We start from the raw sequence: 21,538 nt of genomic DNA, 5'->3' as shown, positions 1-21,538 counted from the left end.
AAAGTTGGATGACAAATCAGCAGAACTTATTGAAGTTGCTGACCAAATGAATGATGAGAACTCAGGTGATGAGGATGGAAATAATGATTTCTAAGCAAGCAGAGGAAATCTCATCACTGAATCTCTCGCTCCGTATTCGAGACCTCTATCTGCAAACCATGACAGATAAGTTTGAGACCGAAAGGAGCAGGTGTGACACTCACGTGTCCAAAATTGGTACTCTAAGCGCTCAAGTGGACTCTGCAATGCAGCAGAAGACCACCCTTAGGTACCATCTGGAGGAAGTCCAGAATGGTCACGCTCTACAGCATGACTACCCATCCAAGCAACCGGAGTCCGGTACTCAAAGGAGTGAAGACGATAGGTTTCAGACATTGCCTCCATCATGTGTCCCTCAGTCTTCTCCTCTTGGCCATTCGGCACTGAGTAATATGGAGCCTCTTGGCCAACAAAGCCAAATCTTGGCTTCTCCTCTTGGCCTGTCGGCCCCAATTTCTCCACAGGATGAAGCCAACCCTCTCCGCCCGCTTGGCGCGGAATACCTTGACAAACTCGTCAAGAATTTCCCCACCTTTGACCCCGTTCCAGGTCAGCCAAACGATACTGAGACGTTCCTAGCTGACACAGAGGACGCGTTGGGTGGCTACCCGAATACTACGGGTTCTGACAGGGTTTACCTGTTGAAGCGAACGTCGAATAGACACGTGACGAGGTTCATTCGCCTACAACAGCAACACGTGCTAAATGACTACGCTAAACTTGCCACAGCTTTGAAATTAGAATTCAGTGGTTCTGCGACTCGCAAACACGATAGCTCACTGGCTAACACGGTCAAACAAGCTCGGAACGAACACCCACAAGCTTTCTATCATAGGCTTCGTTCAGCTTACTTTGGCCTACTCACGGAAACAGGAATGGAAGAGCTGTTACCATTCAAACAAATGTTTCTGTCGAACATGTATTCCACCTTCATTACCTACTTGGGCCCTGCAGCCCACGTTGGCTTGCCTATCTTACAACTCAGAGAGATTGCAAGCACAGCTTTTGAGGCATCAAAAGCTCGCAACGCTAAGAGCCCTGACAACTCGGTTTTGAAGTTTGACCAGGAGCACTCACTCCAGTTAGAGGGTGCATTATCAGGTATTGGGAGCGTCGAGAGCTGACGCACAACAACAGTTTCTACCACGAAACCATGATTCCAATAACCGCCGCGGTCGAAATAACTGTAAAGTACGTCACCTTCAAAGCGACTACCGCAACAATCGACCTGTTCGCTACGTTCCTGCACCCAACCCACACAAAGTGTCAGAACACAAGGGTAACAAAGGGTTGAAGGACGATCAAAACGTAGACCAATGTTCTCCAGAAGTTCCACTACGTGAAGAACTAAAGCGAGAACAATTTGAGAAAAGGGTAAAAGATAAGTCACAAGGACTAGACGGGGAATTACCGGACACCAGGTCCGCAGAAATTAACACCCATAGCAAGGACGTTAAAGTTCAAATTTCTCGCGCTCTCTTTCAAGACCCTATCCAGGGCCCGCCTAATCAAGAAACAAGCCCCCCGGGCTTTGTCTGTAGACTCTGATACAGAAGTTAAGAAGAAAAAGGTCAAACGCTTCGTTAAAGCCAAGCCCACTCAAAATCGGAAAAGTCAATCTGCTTCCACCTTGAACAGAAATGGCACATCACGTCGTTGCGAACGACCACTCCACTTTGTGGGGAATATGTCCACTAACCACGAATCTAAACGGCCATACCTGGAAACAGTCCTGGAGGACTGCTTAACTTGTCATGCGCTAATTGATTCGGGTGCGACAATATCACTCATCTCTCAAACATTGTTTGATGATCTCAAAAGGGCTTTGAAGCCAACTAAACGTTGGTTAAAAGTGGAGCGATGCGAAACTACACTTCGAGGGGTCACTCAGACTACCTCGCCTCTCACGTTGAGAGTCATGCTGAAACTACACTTCAAGGACGTATCGCTCGTTCAGCCTGTGTGTGTTACCAGCCTCGAAACTGTACCCCTGCTACTTGGAGCAGACTTGATGGATCGGTTACTCCCATTGATGGATTGGAAAACCAACCAGGTATGGTCACAGGCCACAGTGCCTTCTCCACTGACCACACTGTCTTCCCCTAACGCTAACTGCAACGCAGTCATTCACGAGGGGTATCTGTCGAAAGCACCCCTTGGGAAAAAGACGTTTAGAAACCTCTTGGTACAGAATCCGATCCAAGGAGATATTACGATATCTCGACACATTCCATCAGCCAATCTGATTGACCATTCTTTTCATGATTTCGAGCCAGCTGTCTCTGTGAATGAGCAACTTCCCTCCTCCTTGCAGTCGTGCAATACGGTAGTTGAGATGAACTTCTCTTGCCCTTCAGACACTTCCGCAAGCACTGCGGCCGTCTCAGCAAGAAAAACATTGATGCGCAGAGTACACTCTGCTTCCGATGATACACCTTCTGCTTTGTTGGGGACTGTCACCCCTTACAATGACACTAATGGCGTCAGTCCAGCAACTGACCCGATGACTCCCACTGGTGAAACACTTTGCGATATCACAGACCGATATCCTCGTCTCAGTTTGCAGGTACTGAAGAGGTTGCCACACGCGGACGCGGTGGTGACTGACATTCCTCGACAGCCACTGAGTGCTTTGAAGCACAAACACCAGGAGATTTGGTTGAAAGGTTACAGCCATTCTCATAATAATGCGGTCACTGACAACTCGTACATAGGGTCTGAACTTTTCGTTTGCTCCTCGGACACCAACACCACCCACTGGTGGGGGGGTCCCGAGATGCAAAGGGTGGGAATAGTAGCCCAGATCCATGATGAGCCTCATCGAGGCCGGTGGGGGGGTCGAGACTACGGACAACACTGTACGAGGCCGCCAGAGCATAAATCAAATCTAGTTGTAAACTCCCCTATGAGAACAGTGAGGAGCAGACAGGCCCCTAGACGGGGATTATCTTAGAACACATCTAAGATAGTTCTGAGGTGTACCACACTGGTCGTAAAGGAAGTCCAGTGGACTTGTCCACCTCCAAAACAAATGGCAACAATAATCATTCCTTGCCATGTGTAGGTTCAACTACAATACAACTAGTAATATGCTTCAATCATGTGTTCCGGTTGATAATATTTCAGAATAAATTGGTAGGACAACTGGACCCCTTGAATACCAGTACCAATACCACAGTCAGTCCAGCAACACTCAGTAAGAGGATTAGTAACCTCACAAGTTAAATTGCTATTGATAATAGCGACATAGGAGTCACTCAGAGTGCAACACGGGTCAGGGAATCTCCATTGCACTCTTCCAATGGTTAACATGCCGCTAATAAATAGAACCCTCCGTTCAGGAGAAAAGGTATTAGAAGTCATGAACCATGATCACACCACGTACGACTGGTCTAATACTTAGAGTACTTCCGTCGTGAGGTTAGCTCCTCCGTGGATAACATAGCTATGAAATAGACTTCATACCTACCGCCACTACAATAGTGGAAGACACCGTGACTTGTAGAAAACTACTACAGACTCCCTTGACACCAATTCTGACTGACCTCCAGGCATTGACCTGAAAATTACCTGACTACGTCAGACTCATTCTGAACAAGTTGTAATCTGCCAGGATACTTGGTTTTCTTCCCTTGACATGCGCGATTGTGTAAGCATAAACGCACATGCACAACGGAACATCCAATTAGGATTTATGCTAGGATCACTTAAGGGTCCAAGCAAAATACCAGCCTTAGTAAAGTTGAACATTTACTTCTAGGCCTTTGTCTCTACAGCACTCACCAGTTTTCTAACCAGAAGTCCATAGGTCATCCCTGTAGACTGCCCAAAACTAGTGCCTTACAGCTGTAGACTTATCATATAGTTGTCAACTTAGGATAGTACCCTAAGCGCCGCCCCGCAAATTAGGAAAGCCCTAAATATGACATTAGACAATGCCATGATAGGGTCATTTTGCCAAGACCATGGACGTAGATAGAATACAGTCCAATTAGATGATTAAGGTGGCATAACTATATTTTGTTTTGTTTATGCTTTCATTCATTTTGTTTCATTTTCTTCGGCACATAGAAAGTGATAAAGCCATAAACAACTCCCCCATACAACCATCAGTTAGTGCCACAACGCCGCTCATTTGGGAGGAAATGTAATGATATATTTCATGAGTGTGTGTGCGTTGTTAACATCTGCCTAAGTTACTGCCCAGATATTCCAGTCTGGACGACCAGACGACGGGTCCGGAACGGCGATCCCTATCCGGACATCCGCTGCCGAGCCATGGAACGGACTTCTTCATTTGCAGAGACCCTACCCGGGTCGACCACCAGAGGGGGGACTGCAATAGCAACCACCAACTGGACATCTGCTGCCCAGCCTTGGAGCGGACTTCTTCATTTGCAGTCACCCTACCCGGGTCGACCGCCAGATGGGGACCACAACGATGATCCACAACCAGGACAACCCACGTTCATTTTTATGTTGGTTTACAACATGCAGGTTAATCGCAAGATTGAACCCAACATGGGGGACTGTCATGACGTTGGCCTGTGGGTAAGGTTTATGACCCCCCCATAAATACCTTTCTCCCTTCCCCTCTCTTTCTGACCCTACTGAAGGACTTGAATAGCCTGTGTTAAATATAGAGAGTCTGGGAACATCAAACAAATGGGGAAAAGGAACCATATTTTGGTAATAAAACCAGTTGGAAATATGCTTGGGAACGTAATGAGTATGGATGTCAGTTCGGTTGTCATCTGAGACATTATGACTGATGACAGGACGACATAAACTGTACCTGAGAAAGTATACACCCTCTAGTTATCAGAGTCACATGGAATTGTTATGCAATTGAAATGTTTGATATTGAAATTGTTTGTTAGGAGATTAAATGTAATTTTAGCTTCCAAATGAGAGAATTGGGTTTTCATAAGGAAAGTGCCCTGCTTGATCAGTGGCCCCCCCCCTGTGAAGAGACAGAACTAAGCCAACCTCGGCGTGAGCTTTGGTGGCGAATGGTATGAACTTTGAGCTTATTCACTACAGAAGTGATACTTCCTAGCCGTTGAGTTAGCAGCGGCCGCTGTAGACGGGGGCTAGGAAAGGACGGACGACGGATCCAGTCTAACAGACGGACGAAGATACCACCACGTATCCAATTTACCACCAGAGACGATAGCATAGCTGCTGTTTCTTTGTTCCTAAATCTTTCCGCTCTTTCATTCAAGCCCAACCCCCTTTCCTTTGTGTAACCAGCCATCATGTATGACATCATTTGTATTCGGTGTATTTGTAATTCTGTGTGATTAGTTTAGGTATTTAGTAAATAAATAATTAAACCCAATTTTGTATTGCTGATTCAACTTGTTAGCCAGGGTTCGTGAAGATAGCCAAGAATTTACAACTTTCATTATGAGACTGAAAATAAGATAAGGGTTAATATTGACTGCTATCGATGTAAAATATGACTAAGTATTTTAAGAGTTTATTCGGAAGATAACGGCTCTATAAACGTTCTTCCGTGGTGCCCCGACTTTCTAGTTAATTACATTTACATGATTAGCTTAATCAGGTAATATTAATTACAGAGAAAGGATTTTATAGGTTAGCATGTCATATCACTTAATCCGGCATAGCCAAAGACAGGACAGTATTATCCAGGCTAAAAAAACAGCTAGTGCCTGAGCAGATGGTAAAGGCCGCTAGCAGTGGCTAACAATGACTAAATACTAAGTAACTTAGCTAATTAGCTGGCTACCTTCTGATGAAAGTTTTGGCTATAGGGTCTAAAAACAATAGCGGATCCATGTCACATTGAGTGAGGCGGGTTACCGGAAGGTATATTTAATTTAAAAATGGAAAAAGAGTTGAAAAATAAATTGGAATAAATGCAAAAAGGACGAAAAATACAAAAAGTAAACGAGAGGACAACAAACCACGTCTGCACTGCTATGCCATCTTGGATTTATGTCTCTTGAGGAAGTCTCTAGGTGTTGGATTAAGGTTCTACAATATATTGGTTAGATTCCAAAATGGAAAATGACTCACTTCACTCCCTTCATTAAATAAAACAGGAAGTACAGTCCTTTTAACATAACTTGACATTTTAAACAACCTTGTCCATCCAACAATATATTGTATGAGATTCATGTATTACATATCTAACACCAGTCCATCATTAGAAGTATTAATTCATCTACACCCAGAGACTCCCAGTCACGCTGAATAGGAAAGAGGAGAGAGGGAGTGAAGGAGGGAAGAGGAGAGAGAATGGGAGAGAAGGAGGGAGGGAAGAGGAGAGGAGAGGAGAGAGAAAAAAGCATGGGAACCAAGGATCTATCTATAATGTGAGAGTTGTGTCAACCAGAAGAGAAGGATGGGAACCAAGGATCTATCTATAATGTGAGTTGTGTCAACCAGAAGAGAAGGATGGGAACCAAGGATCTATCTATAATGTGAGTTGTGTCAACCAGAAGAGAAGGATGGGAACCAATGATCTATAATGTGAGAGTTGTGTCAACCAGAAGAGAAGGAAGACAGAGGGAAAGGAGAAATAAGAGGATTACTGAGGAAGTGATGTGTTTTGATACAACACTATAAGAGTTGTGATGAGAATGGGGTTGGCAGTCAATGGGGCTGCCAGTGTATGAGGCTGCCAGTCAATGGGGCTGCCAGTCAAGGGGGTTGTCAGTCAATGGTGTTGCCAGTCAATAGGGTTGCTTGTACCTCCAGTAAAGCCTTCTGCACCATCATCTGGCTGTACACTCTGGCACCCTCCTCTGGTGAAAACATACGCAGGTCCTCTTTACTCAGGGCAAAGAGCTCAGCACCAGTGAGTCTCCCCAACAGTGTTGCTGTCCTGAATGGAGAGAGAGATATGGGACAGAAAGGTGGTCAGAAGTGTTACTGTCCTGAATGGAGAGAGAGAGATATGGGACAGTAAGGTGGTCAGAAGTGTTACTGTCCTGAATGGAGAGAGAGATAAGGGACAGTAAGGTGGTCAGAAATGTTACTGTCCTGAATGGAGAGAGATATGGGACAGTAAGATGGTCAGAAGTGTTACTGTCCTGAATGGAGAGAGAGATATGGGACAGTAAGGTGGTCAGAAGTGTTACTGTCCTGAATGGAGAGAGGGATATGGGACAGTAAGGTGGTCAGAAGTGTTACTGTCCTGAATGGAGAGAGAGATAGGGCAGAGTAAGGTGGTCAGAAGTGTTACTGTCCTGAATGGAGAGAGAGATATGGGACAGTAAGGTGGTCCGAAGTGTTACTGTCCTGAACAGAGAGAGAGATAGGGCAGAGTAAGGTTAGGTGGTCTTCATTATGGCAATGCTAGAAAGGATAAACGTGTGACAGAAGTATGGTGTATATCAAGTATACTGTAGTTGACTGAACTAGCTCCACTACACCCACTCACGGCTCAGTGAAGCCCTTCCCTCTCAGCCAGCCCTCTACCTCAGCAGGAGGGGAGTGGTAGTCCAGGGGGGCCGAGGTGTCTGTGGTGCGGGGGATCACTAGGGGACGGATGGAGCCCGCCCTGCCGTTGGCCAGCCGCTGGAGGAGCTCATCGTTCACCATAAAGCCTGTGTACAGGGGTCACAAACACATTTAATGTGTGTTACAAGCATGTTCTCACTTATAAGCATGTACTCTATCACACACACACACCACACACACACAGACTACATTGACTTGGACTACACAGCTTTAGGGTTAGACATTACATTGACAAATTGACTGGGACTACACAGCTTTAGGGTTATATATTACATTGACTACATTGCCTGGGACAACACAGCTTTAGGGTTAGATATTACATTGACTACATTGACTTGGACTACACAGCTTTAGGGTTAGATATTACATTGACTACATTGACTTGGACTACACAGCTTTAGGGTTAGATATTACATTGACTTGGACTACACAGCTTTAGGGTTAGACATTACATTGACTTGGACTACACAGCTTTAGGGTTAGATATTACATTGACTACATTGACTTGGACTCCACAGCTTTAGGGTTAGACATTACATTGACTTGGACTACACAGCTTTAGGGTTAGACATTACATTGACTTGGACTACACAGCTTTAGGGTTAGACATTACATTGACTACATTGACTTGGACTACACAGCTTTAGGGTTAGACATTACATTGACTTGGACTACACAGCTTTAGGGTTAGACATTACATTGACTACATTGACTTGGACTCCACAGCTTTGGGGTTAGACATTACATTAACTATATTGTAGTCATTTAACCCATTTTATCCAGAGGGATCTAGAGTGGTTGGATATTATCAGGAGGCTTAGCAACATCATACAGAACATGCAGGTATAACACAACCACTAAACCTTAGCCAGCCAGTCTGCAGTGCTATGAACAGAAAACACAGAGTGCCTGATAAGAGTAGTGCTATTCTGAATCCCAAATGGCACCCTATTCCCTATATAGTGCACTATTCTGGTATTGAATTGTAAAAAAAGAGTAGTGCACTATGTAGGGAATAGGATTGTTAAAACAGCCACACATTCAGATTTAGTATTTCTCTATACACCCCTAGTTTGTCCCTTTATTTAGAATGTCTGACAGCTCATCAGCTCATCACCCCTAACTTTCTACCCAATCAGAGACATTCTCCTCCACCTGTTAATTGTAAGTCCCGCCTCCAGCCAGTGAGTTGCAGTGATGGAAAGTTTGGCTTTTTTTTTACTCGTTCAGTCAAAAGAACAAATGTTTCAACTCATTTTGTTCATTTGAGTCAGTAATGCCCAGAGCATGCATGACCCCCTACCGGGGAACGATGAACTGAAAACTCAAAAGAGTCATGATTCTACAAGCCTCTCATTCACATGTTGTTCACCACAAGGGGCTTTTTGGAGCTGTGTGACTGAGACATGTCAAATGTTTAAAACATCTACGTTTATTGATTGCTAAACATACAAATAAAAACATTCTTGATATATTTCAAACAAGGTTTAGTTGTGGCCGCAACCAGACTAGATTGTGAACGACTCTTGGACTAGATAGTGAACGACTCTTGGACTAGATTGAGAATGACTCATGGCGGAATGCATTGCTTGACTGCCGTGAGGGTGATAAGCACAATGTGGTTTGTGAACTGCAGCCCCTAAATTCTCCAGTTCGGGTTTGTTGAGCAGAGGCTGTGTATGTTTTGGTTCTACTAAGGTAGGCCCATCATACCATTATTTGCCTTCATTTTTGCACCATGCGATCAATGATCAGTTCTAAACATGTATTTTTCTTCTCTATGCTCATGATTTATTTCCCTGAGGACATGATGACAGACAGTTGGTGGTCAGAGGACATCTCTGGAGCTGCTGACCCGGAGGAGCGGGTATTAATCCTGCTGTAGGACTCATTGTGACCAGTACTAGCAGGTCAAACAAACAACTAAAATAAACGAGTCACAACAAAAATTCTCATGACTCTCGAGTCAGTAAAAGTGGTCATTCAAAAATAACTATTTGTTATTCAACTGCACATCAATAGTGAGTTGTGGTGAAGACAGAGAACAGATAGTTTGTGAGTTCTCCTTAGAAGTATCAAGACAAGTTCCAGGTTGCACCATGTTTAGCTGTATTTGTGCTGCATATAACAAGTGAGGATTACCAGTACATGGTGTCTATGACATGCTGTCTGTCAGGGGATAAAGTCATGTGGTGCCTTTATAGTGTTTATGAGATAATCGTCATTGCTAGCTAAGTAGCCAGTTAGTATAGACTACAGTTAGCCAGGCTAACTAGATACCCTTTTATGTGTCATGAACTCTGAGTATTTCAGTTACATTATGTCTATAGGACAGTCACATCTTTGTTATAGCAGTTACATTATGTCTATAAGTAGGAGACAGTCATATATTTGTTATAGCAGTTACATTATGTCTATAAGACAGTCACATCTTTGTTAAAGCAGTTACATTATGTCTATAAGTATAAGACCGTCATATATTTGTTATAGCAGTTATATTATGTCTATAAGACAGTCATATCTTTGTTACAGCAGTTACATTACGTCTATAAGTATGAGACAGTCATATATTTGTTATAGCAGTTACATTATGTCTATAAGTATGAGACAGTCATATATTTGTTATAGCAGTTACATTATGTCTATAAGTATGAGACAGTCATATATTTGTTACAGCAGTTACATTATGTCTATAAGACAGTCATATCTTTGTTACAGCAGTTACATTATGTCTATAAGACAGACATATCTGTATTATAGTAGTTACATTGTCTATAAGACAGTCATATTTGTTACAGCAGTTACATTATGTCTATAAGACAGTCATATATTTGTTATAGCAGTTACATTATGTCTATAAGTATAAGACAGTCATATCTTTGTAACAGCAGTTACATTCTATGCAGAGTTAGTGTTAAACTGTACAGCCTCCTCACTACCGCAGCAGCTTATTAGTCATGTATAGCATGTTGAGTTGGGTTGGTGAGCTATGAAGAGTTAACATGGCTGTATAGAATGTTGTAGTGTCATGTAAATGCAGAGTTAACATGGCTGTCATAGAATGTTGTAGAGTCATGTAAATGAAGATCTAACATGGCTGTCATAGAATGTTGTAGTGTCATGTAAATGAAGAGCTAACATGGCTGTATAGAATGTTGTAGTGTCATGTAAATGAAGAGTTAACATGGCTGTATAGAATGTTGTAGTGTCATGTAAATGAAGATCTAACATGGCTGTATAGAATGTTGTAGTGTCATGTAAATGAAGAGTTAACATGGCTGTATAGAATGTTGCAGTGTCATGTAAATGAAGATCTAACATGGCTGTATAGAATGTTGTAGTGTCATGTAAATGAAGATCTAACATGGCTGTATAGAATGTTGTAGTGTCATGTAAATGAAGATCTAACATGGCTGTATAGAATGTTGTAGTGTCATGTAAATGAAGAGTTAACATGGCTGTCATAGAATGTTGTAGTGTCCTGTAAATGAAGAGTTAACATGGCTGTATAGAATGTTGTAGTGTCATGTAAATGAAGATCTAACATGGCTGTATAGAATGTTGTAGTGTCATGTAAATGAAGAGTTAACATGGCTGTATAGAATGTTGTAGTGTCATGTAAATGAAGAGCTAACATGGCTGTATAGAATGTTGTAGTGTCATGTAAATGAAGAGTTAACATGGCTGTATAGAATGTTGTAGAGTCATGTAAATGAAGATCTAACATGGCTGTATAGAATGTTGTAGTGTCATGTAAATGAAGAGCTAACATGGCTGTATAGAATGTTGTAGTGTCATGTAAATGAAGAGTTAACATGGCTGTATAGAATGTTGTAGAGTCATGTAAATGAAGATCTAACATGGCTGTCATAGAATGTTGTAGTGTCATGTAAATGAAGAGCTAACATGGCTGTATAGAATGTTGTAGTGTCATGTAAATGAAGAGTTAACATGGCTGTATAGAATGTTGTAGTGTCATGTAAATGAAGAGTTAACATGGCTGTATAGAATGTTGTAGTGTCATGTAAATGAAGAGTTAACATGGCTGTATAGAATGTTGTAGTGTCATGTAAATGAAGAGCTAACATGGCTGTATAGAATGTTGTAGTGTCATGTAAATGAAGAGTTAACATGGCTGTATATAATGTTGTAGTGTCATGTAGATGAAGATCTAACATGGCTGTATATAATGTTGTAGTGTCATGTAAATGAAGGCTAACATGGCTGTATAGAATGTTGTAGTGTCATGTAGATGAAGATCTAACATGGCTGTATATAATGTTGTAGTGTCATGTAAATGAAGGCTAACATGGCTGTATAGAATGTTGTAGTGTCATGTAGATGAAGATCTAACATGGCTGTATATAATGTTGTAGTGTCATGTAAATGAAGGCTAACATGGCTGTATAGAATGTTGTAGAGTCATGTAAATGAAGAGTTAACATGGCTGTATAGAATGTTGTAGTGTCATGTAAATGAAGATCTAACATGGCTGTATAGAATGTTGTAGAGTCATGTAAATGAAGGCTAACATGGCTGTATAGAATGTTGTAGTGTCATGTAAATGAAGAGTTAACATGGCTGTATAGAATGTTGTAGTGTCATGTAAATGAAGAGTTAACATGGCTGTATAGAATGTTGTAGAGTCATGTAAATGAAGAGTTAACATGGCTGTCATAGAATGTTGTAGTGTCATGTAAATGAAGAGTTAACATGGCTGTATAGAATGTTGTAGAGTCATGTAAATGAAGAGTTAACATGGCTGTCATAGAATGTTGTAGTGTCATGTAAATGAAGAGTTAACATGGCTGTATAGAATGTTGTAGTGTCATGTAAATGAAGAGTTAACATGGCTGTATAGAATGTTGTAGTGTCATGTAAATGAAGATCTAACATGGCTGTATAGAATGTTGTAGTGTCATGTAAATGAAGATCTAACATGGCTGTATATAATGTTGTAGTGTCATGTAAATGAAGGCTAACATGGCTGTATAGAATGTTGTAGTGTCATGTAAATGAAGAGTTAACATGGCTGTATAGAATGTTGTAGTGTCATGTAAATGAAGAGTTAACATGGCTGTATAGAATGTTGTAGAGTCATGTAAATGAAGAGCTAACATGGCTGTATAGAATGTTGTAGTGTCATGTAAATGAAGATCTAACATGGCTGTATAGAATGTTGTAGTGTCATGTAAATGAAGAGTTAACATGGCTGTATAGAATGTTGTAGTGTCATGTAAATGAAGAGTTAACATGGCTGTCATAGAATGTAGTAGATTCATTTAAATGCATCATAATGCAGAAACCTCATTGGCTAAACTATTTAAATACATGGAGGAAAGTGTGTCAACGGTCAGAGGGAGGAATGTGTACCTGGAGGTGGGTGGTGACACTGACCACTATAGACCACCAATCCACAGGCTTACCTTTGTCTCTGTCGCCCCCTGTCATGGTGGAGGGGGACATGCTTTGAGGACGGCGGGGTATGGCGGGGAGGTTGGCCCCTTCTCTGCTGGAGGGGGTGTAGGAGAAGTGCCTTGGCTGGGCGAAGGGCACCTTCTGTCAAACAGAGACAGGAACACACAGGGTAACTCAGATGAGTCGGTGAGTATGTGTCTATTAAGCCCAGTTCAAATACAACAGCTGAGACGAGACGGTTTTATGCCATTTAAAAACGAAATTAGCTTGATCTGTTGTAGTTTTAGAACGTCTCATGTCGTCTGCTGTAATTTCCAAGATTCAACACCTCAAATCTTAGCTAAAGACGAAACAGTTTAGCCAATCAGAAAACAGTGTGCTGACATTCTGTGTTTAGCCAAGCAGCTAGCTAGTTAACCACGCAGACCACTAGCTAGCTAACCAAGCAGACCACTAGCTAGCTAACCAAGCAGACCACTAGCTAGCTAACCAAGCAGACCACTAGCTAGCTAACCAAGCAGACCACTAGCTAGCTAACCACGCAGGCCACTAGCTAGCTAACCAAGCAAACCACTAGCTAGCTAACCACGCAGACCACTAGCTAGTTAACCAAGCAGACCAATAGCTAACTAACCAAGCAGACCACTAGCTAGTGTTAGGGTTTGACCAACTATTTGTTTGCATTACCTATATAATATAACAAAGAAGCTATGCTATAATATAAAGTTTATACTCTATATGATAAGAGCATACTGCTGTGTGAGAGGAAGGGGCTCATGGGATGGTGAGTCATATGGAAAGAATGCAGATGCTGTAAATCAGGGATATGGAAGAGCTTGTTAAAAGATAAGGGCAGGATATGGGTGAAATGTATATGCAGAGGGGTGTCGGGGTTTTAGAGAATTGTGCAGTCACAAGACAAATCGACTGCCAAAGATAATAACTACGGCCGGCAACAGGAGGCGTCTCGAGGTTGGGACCAACCTGCACGCCAACGATAGGATGAGTAAGTTTAAACCACGCTCATCCTCCCTCTGACAGGCCAGCAGTGAGCGAGAACTATCTGTCAGAGTATTTAATGAAAAGCAAAGGATGTGTAACTCAGTTCTCTGTCTGCCCTGCGTGGTGTTACAGAGATCCCGTATATACGAGCGCATATTTACCATTCAAGTGTTTGCATTAATTAAAGTACAAAGAAAACAGAAGTTACTATGTGCTGACTATTTTGTTCTGATACCAGATTCGAATTGACGCAACTTAACACTAGCTAACCACGCAGACCACTAGCTAGCTAACCAAGCAGACCACTAGCTAGCTAACCAAGCAGACCACTAGCTAGCTAACCACGCAGACCACTACCTAGCTAACCAAGCAGACCACTAGCTAGCTTGCTGATATTTATCTGACAAGTCACAAAGTGTGTATTTCATGATACTTGTTTGCTACAAGAAGTGGGGACTTTGTATCACAGTTGTATCACATCATTGTAAAGAGGCACCATTAGTGTGGAAACGGTGTCAACCGTGTGTGTGTGTGTGTGTGTGTGTGTGTGTGTGTGTGTGTGTGTGTGTGTGTGTGTCCATTACCTTGGACTGTCTGAGTGCCACTGGGCTATCCCTATGGTTGTTGTTGAGGGCTGACAGAGGCTCCAGAATGTTGAAGGGAACAAACCCAATCTGGTCAAAGTCATTGCGACACTTCCACCAACGCTTTGACGACTCAATCACCTAAAAGAGAGAGGATTTGAATTGGGATTTTTATTTATAATACGGAATTGTCATTCACTTGTTGTTATAAATAATGTGTTCCCTCTATGTGTTCATGGCCATGTGAGATATACTGAATCAAGACAATACATCTCTATGTGTTCTTGGCCATGTCAGATATACTGAATCAAGACAATAAAGCTCTATGTGTTCATGGCCATGTGAGATATACTGAATCAAGACAATAAAGCTCTATGTGTTCATGGCCATGTCAGATATACTGAATCAAGACAATAAAGCTCTATGTGTTCATGGCCATGTCAGATATACTGAATCAAGACAATAAAGCTCTATGTGTTCATGGCCATGTTAGAAATACTGAATCAAGACAATAAAGCTCTATGTGTTCATGGCCATGTCAGATATACTGAATCAAGACAATAAAGCTCTATGTGTTCATGGCCATGTTAGAAATACTGAATCAAGACAATAAAGCTCTATGTGTTCATGGCCATGTCAGATATACTGAATCAAGACAATAAAGCTCTATGTGTTCATGGCCATGTCAGATATACTGAATCAAGACAATAGAGCTCTATGTGTTCATGGCCATGTCAGATATACTGAATCAAGACAATAGAGCTCTATGTGTTCATGGCCATGTTAGATTTACTGAATCAAGACAATAAAGCTCTATGTGTTCATGGCCATGTCAGATATACTGAATCAAGACAATAAAGCTCTATGTATTCATGGCCATGTCAGATATACTGAATCAAGAAAATAAAGCTCACAGAATGGAATTAATTTGTGAGAACTTTTTAAGTAAGCAGGATAATTCAATACATGTGAACTTCTGTAAATTATAGTTAAGTGACACATGGGCTCTGGTCAAAGGAAGCGCACTATATAGGGAGTAGGGTCTTGTTTGGGACTAAGACAGTATTTAGCATGCAGTTCACACGTAGAATAAAAACCTCCAGAGTTTCTCCCTGCAGCACGGAGAGTTCACTGCTGTTCCTGGCAACAAAGCCGTAGCTGCAGCTGAACATCCTCTCGCCCTCAGGTGGAAGTTCACTGCCATCTCTGGAGGAGAACAGACAGTCCTAGGGTCAATCTCAGTTGTATCAGACAGTCATAGGGTCAATCTCAGTTGTATCAGACAGTCATAGGGTCAATCTCAGTTGTATCAGACAGTCATAGGGTCAATCTCAGTTGTATCAGACAGTCCTAGGGTCAATCTCAGTTGTATCAGACAGTCCTAGGGTCAATCTGTTGTATCAGACAGTCCTAGGGTCAATCTCAGTTGTATCAGACAGTCCTAGGGTCAATCTCAGTTATATCATACAGTCCTAGGGTCGATCTCAATTGTATTTCCTTGATTCCTCAAATCCAATCTCCTTGCCAACTTCTCAGCCGTATTGGATTAGAAGGTTGACAGTCCCTCCCCTCTGACCTAATTGAGAATTGAGGAAAGATGAATTTGCCACCCTTCTGACAAAGCATGCACTTGCCCAATCCCTATCATGGATTTAAGCATTGGCTTGGTCTAAGCTTTGCCTGGAGTGAGTTTCCAACATTGGTAAATCCATAATGAGGAATGTGCACATGAACAGAAGGGTGTAGATTAACAAAACTCCCATTTAACTGTGTGATCAGTTTGTGTTACCTGTCATTTAACTATGTGATCAGTTTGTGTTACCTGTCATTTAACTGTGTGATCAGTTTGTGTTACCTGTCATTTAACTGTGTGATCAGTTTGTGTTACCTGTCATTTAACTGTGTGATCAGTTTGTGTTACCTGTCATCTAACTGTGTGATCAGTTTGTGTTACCTGTCATCTAACTGTGTGATCAGTTTGTGTTACCTGTCATCTAACTGTGTGATCAGTTTGTGTTACCTGTCATCAAACTGTGTGATCAGTTTGTGTTACCTGTCATTTAACTGTGTGATCAGTTTGTGTTACCTGTCATTTAACTGTGTGATCAGTTTGTGTTACCTGTCATCTAACTGTGTGATCAGTTTGTGTTACCTGTCATCTAACTGTGTGATCAGTTTGTGTTACCTGTCATCTAACTGTGTGATCAGTTTGTGTTACCTGTCATCTAACTGTGTGATCAGTTTGTGTTACCTGTCATCTAACTGTGTGATCAGTTTGTGTTACCTGTCATCTAACTGTGTGATCAGTTTGTGTTACCTGTCATCTAACTGTGTGATCAGTTTGTGTTACCTGTCATCTAACTGTGTGATCAGTTTGTGTTACCTGTCATCTAACTGTGTGATCAGTTTGTGTTACCTGTCATCTAACTGTGTGATCAGTTTGTGTTACCTGTCATCTAACTGTGTGATCAGTTTGTGTTACCTGTCATCTAACTGTGTGATCAGTTTGTGTTACCTGTCATCTAACTGTGTGATCAGTTTGTGTTACCTGTCATCTAACTGTGTGATCAGTTTGTGTTACCTGTCATCTAACTGTGTGATCAGTTTGTGTTACCTGTCATCTAACTGTGTGATCAGTTTGTGTTACCTGTCATCTAACTGTGTGATCAGTTTGTGTTACCTGTCATCTAACTGTGTGATCAGTTTGTGTTACCTGTCATCTAACTGTGTGATCAGTTTGTGTTACCTGTCATCTAACTGTGTGATCAGTTTGTGTTACCTGTCATCTAACTGTGTGATCAGTTTGTGTTACCTGTCATCTAACTGTGTGATCAGTTTGTGTTACCTGTCATCTAACTGTGTGATCAGTTTGTGTTACCTGTCATCTAACTGTGTGATCAGTTTGTGTTACCTGTCATCTAACTGTGTGATCAGTTTGTGTTACCTGTCATCTAACTGTGTGATCAGTTTGTGTTACCTGTCATCTAACTGTGTGATCAGTTTGTGTTACCTGTCATCTAACTGTGTGATCAGTTTGTGTTACCTGTCATCTAACTGTGTGATCAGTTTGTGTTACCTGTCATCTAACTGTGTGATCAGTTTGTGTTACCTGTCATCTAACTGTGTGATCAGTTTGTGTTACCTGTCATCTAACTGTGTGATCAGTTTGTGTTACCTGTCATCTAACTGTGTGATCAGTTTGTGTTACCTGTCATCTAACTGTGTGATCAGTTTGTGTTACCTGTCATTTAACTGTGTGATCAGTTTGTGTTACCTGTCATCTAACTGTGTGATCAGTTTGTGTTACCTGTCATCTCTCACACACAGATGTTGTTTCTTTGTAATATTGATGGTGTTTTGAAAAACAGTAGGACTGTTCATTACAGCGTGGAATAAAGAGTTAATAACATGGTAGTAATGGAAACTAGTTTTAATGACTTACTGTTTTACTACATTAATGATGTATTATTAATAATGTTATGTATTATATATGAAACATATAAATAATAGAAAAGTAATAACATTTTTAAAAACACCCCTCTGTTTTATGGACACAGGAAGTTATTGGATCCAAGCACTCTATCATAAAACTTAGTGAAAGGTGAAAGGTGAAAGGTGCCATAATCAGTGGTGAAACTGTGTTTGTCGTGAACTGTGTGAATCAGTAAACAAAAAACATTACAGCCGTTATTGGGGATGTCAGAAACGTACGATTCGTCAGTGTGCTGGACTGAGCTGGCTCCTTCCTCAGCCTGATCAGGAGGGTCCTAAATTAGGGAAGGAATAAGAAGCAATAATTACATAATTAAATCTAAATAATTACAATCTAAATAGGATGACATACAGTTTCACTAGACAATGCTAAAGTAAGTATACCTCTACACTGTATTGAAGAGCGTCCTGTTTGTGCTGTGACTTGATTGGGTCCTCCCAAAGTTGACCTTCTGGGTCAAAGGCCTCAGGCTGCCATCCATCCAGAAAGACAGGTGAGTACGGAGGGACAGACTCAACAAGCTGGGAGCTGGGAGAGAAAGAGGCCAAAGGTCAGGACTTGTCTTGAGCTTTGTCTATGGATGACAATGTGCATATGAACTACACACAATCATACAGATGCCCTATCTTAATTTGATAATCCTGTTGTTGAAGGAATTTTCCTGTTCAGCAGGAAATGCAAACATGTAGTGTATTCAAGGGTTAAAAAGGCTTCTAAAGTTTGTATTTTCCATTTTAAATGTCTTACTTGCACTGACGAAAAATGTGTCAACCCCTGCAAAAAATGTCTATTAACTATAATCCACACAACAACACACATTTCCTGTTGCTGCAGGATTATTTTCCTGCTTTGTGAATCAGGCTCAAATTAAGGTACGGCATCTGTACATCAATAAGCACAGACATCATATGCAGTACACACACACACACACACATACACACACTCACTCATGCACCAGGGGCGGAAATCCCGGGGGGGACGGGGGGGACACGACCCCCCCATCCTGGGAAAAATATGATTCGTCCCCCCCAATATATCACTGAAACATAACTATGTAATTTAAATAATATTAATAATACGCAATGAAAGCAATTGTGCTGATTATAGACACTTAATAGCGCATTTTTAAGTTTCAAAAGATTGCGACCCCCCCACCCTTTGCCTCAATGGTTTGATCCACTGCCAGTTCCTTAGTTGGCAAGGTAACAGAGGGGTCGTGTCTACTGTCTGAAAGGCACTCAATGCACGTAACTGACGTGAGGTTAATCCAGTCAATCGCACACACACACTAGCTGAATATGCAGAGCTAGCGCGCAAATATGAACTATTAAGCTAGCTAGTACCTATTCCATTTATGTGGCGTCGTCAAAGATGGAATCTTTTCTATCGTCAATTTATTCCAAGATCAGCATGCAGATGATGTAAGTTAGTGCTTCAAAGTCCCTGTGATAAGGTTAGCGATAAACTGAAGTCCAAACTGAACAGAACTACACTCTCTTCTACCATTGTCTTAAATATATTTAATGGTCTCGTTGCAAAAGCTAAATTGTCGCAAGGGAACTTTTATTTATTTATTTTATTTCACCTTTATTTAACCCGGGTAGCAAAGATTATAGCAAACACCACTGAAACTGAATTGGTGCTCGCTAGCTTTGCAAATTCAGCTATTGTTGGAAGCCAGCCAATATGAAACAAACTATTAAAATTACAAAAGGTTGCAGCATATGTTGTGTAAATGGTGAACTCATACAGCTGTCAACTCTTGTCATTTTAATCCGTTTCACATTTGCTAGCTACCTTTTAGATCGAAGCCCATATAGAATGATAGAAGATGATAGAAGCCCATCTCCTACTGTAAATAACCTACACACTGTATGTGTGTGTAGCCAGCCAGCCAGCCAGGTAGAAAAATGGCAGAAAAATAAAAGACGGACATCAGAGTATTTTTCAATACACCAAAACGCATAGTAAGAACCCTAGTAGCCTAATATCTCAAAGACTAGTTGATAAAATGTTCATAAGAAAGAAATGAAATTCTAATGGAAATGTTTCACAATGATGTCATTAGGCAGAGCAGGCAACAGATAGCACACAGACAGCAGAGTTGGGGACAGATATGCAGGGACAGACTGGCAGAGACAGGGAGTCTCAGGTAAGTTTGTTGAGTCTTTGTTTGGCAACATTATGAAAGGTTCTCCATTTTTTTGACTTGTAAAATAGGAACATAATTGGAAAATGCCATGGATACCCCCACTCTCAACTTAAACTGGTGACTGAACTAAGATTTGTTAAAGGCAATGGTATTGCTGTTGTGATTAGTTGTGTAGTTTTGGGTACCGGTAGTTAGGAGTATGGCAAACACCTTATTTCTTTGGTTCCTCAATATACATTTACCCTTACAATGTAGGCTATGTGTTACAGCACTACTTTTGGTGTCCCCCTCAGGAATTGCTCTTGAGAAAATGTCATGTAATTGTCCCCCCCAAAGTTGATATCAGATTTTCGCCCCTGTCATGCACACACACACACACACACACACACACACACACACACACACACACACACACACACACACACACACACACACACACACACACACACACACACACACACACACACACACACACACCAGGGGCGAAAATCTGATATCAACTTTGGGGGGACAATTACATGACATTTTCTCAAGAGCAATTCCTGAGGGGGACACCAAAAGTAGTGCTGTAACACATAGCCTACATTGTAATATGGTAAATGTATATTGAGGAACCAAAGAAATAAGGTGTTTGCCGTACTCCTAACTACCGGTACCCAAAACTACACAACTATTCACAACAGCAATACCATTGCCTTTAACAAATCTTAGTTCAGTCACCAGTTTAAGTTGAGAGTGGGGGTATCCATGGCATTTTCCAATTATGTTCCTATTTTACAAGTTAAAAAAATGGAGAACCTTTCATAATGTTGCCAAACAAAGACTCAACAAACTTACCTGAGACTCCCTGTCTCTGCCAGTCTGTCCCTGCATATCTGTCCCCAACTCTGCTGTCTGTGTGCAATGTTGCCTGCTCTGCCTAATGACATCATTGTGAAACATTTCCATTAGAATTTCATTTCTTTCTTATGAACATTTTATCAACTAGTCTTTGAGATATTAGGCTACTAGGGTTCTTACTTTGCGTTTTGGTGTACTGAAAAATACTCTGATGTCCGTCTTTTATTTTTCTGCCATTTTTCTACCTGGCTGGCTGGCTACACACACACACAGTGTGTTGGTTATTTACAGTAGGAGATGGGCTTGTATCATCTTATCTTTTATCATTCTATTTGGGCTTCGATCTAAAAGGTAGCTAGCAAATGTGAAACGGATTAAAATGACAAGAGTTGACAGCTGTATGAGTTCACCATTTACACAACATATGCTGCAACCTTTTGTAATTTTAATAGTTTGTTTCATATTGGCTGGCTTCCAACAATAGCTGAATTTGCAAAGCTTGCGAACACCAATTCA

At 41.4% G+C, this 21,538-nt stretch overlaps 1 protein-coding gene across 1 annotated transcript in view; it reads right to left on the bottom strand.

Moving 5' to 3' along the window:
• Positions 1-18,578, bottom strand: part of LOC123739237 (epidermal growth factor receptor kinase substrate 8-like protein 1) — a 28,924-nt gene extending 10,346 nt beyond the window's left edge. Inside the window, exons 1-7 of the mRNA XM_045713698.1 lie at positions 18,414-18,578; positions 18,249-18,304; positions 15,635-15,743; positions 14,538-14,678; positions 12,960-13,092; positions 7,454-7,619; positions 6,763-6,895 (exon numbers count right to left, since the gene is read on the bottom strand). Coding sequence (XP_045569654.1) covers positions 6,763-6,895; positions 7,454-7,619; positions 12,960-13,092; positions 14,538-14,678; positions 15,635-15,709 — 648 coding nt within the window. The 5' untranslated portion in view covers positions 15,710-15,743; positions 18,249-18,304; positions 18,414-18,578. The remainder of the gene's footprint in view (positions 1-6,762; positions 6,896-7,453; positions 7,620-12,959; positions 13,093-14,537; positions 14,679-15,634; positions 15,744-18,248; positions 18,305-18,413) is intronic.
• Between the last annotated feature and the right edge of the window lie 2,960 nt (positions 18,579-21,538).

The sequence above is a fragment of the Salmo salar genome, unplaced genomic scaffold (assembly GCF_905237065.1).
Source record: "Salmo salar unplaced genomic scaffold, Ssal_v3.1, whole genome shotgun sequence".
Lineage (NCBI taxonomy): Eukaryota > Metazoa > Chordata > Actinopteri > Salmoniformes > Salmonidae > Salmo > Salmo salar.
The sequence above is the reverse complement of the archived record's forward strand: the minus strand, read 5'-3'. Positions and strand labels throughout refer to the sequence as shown.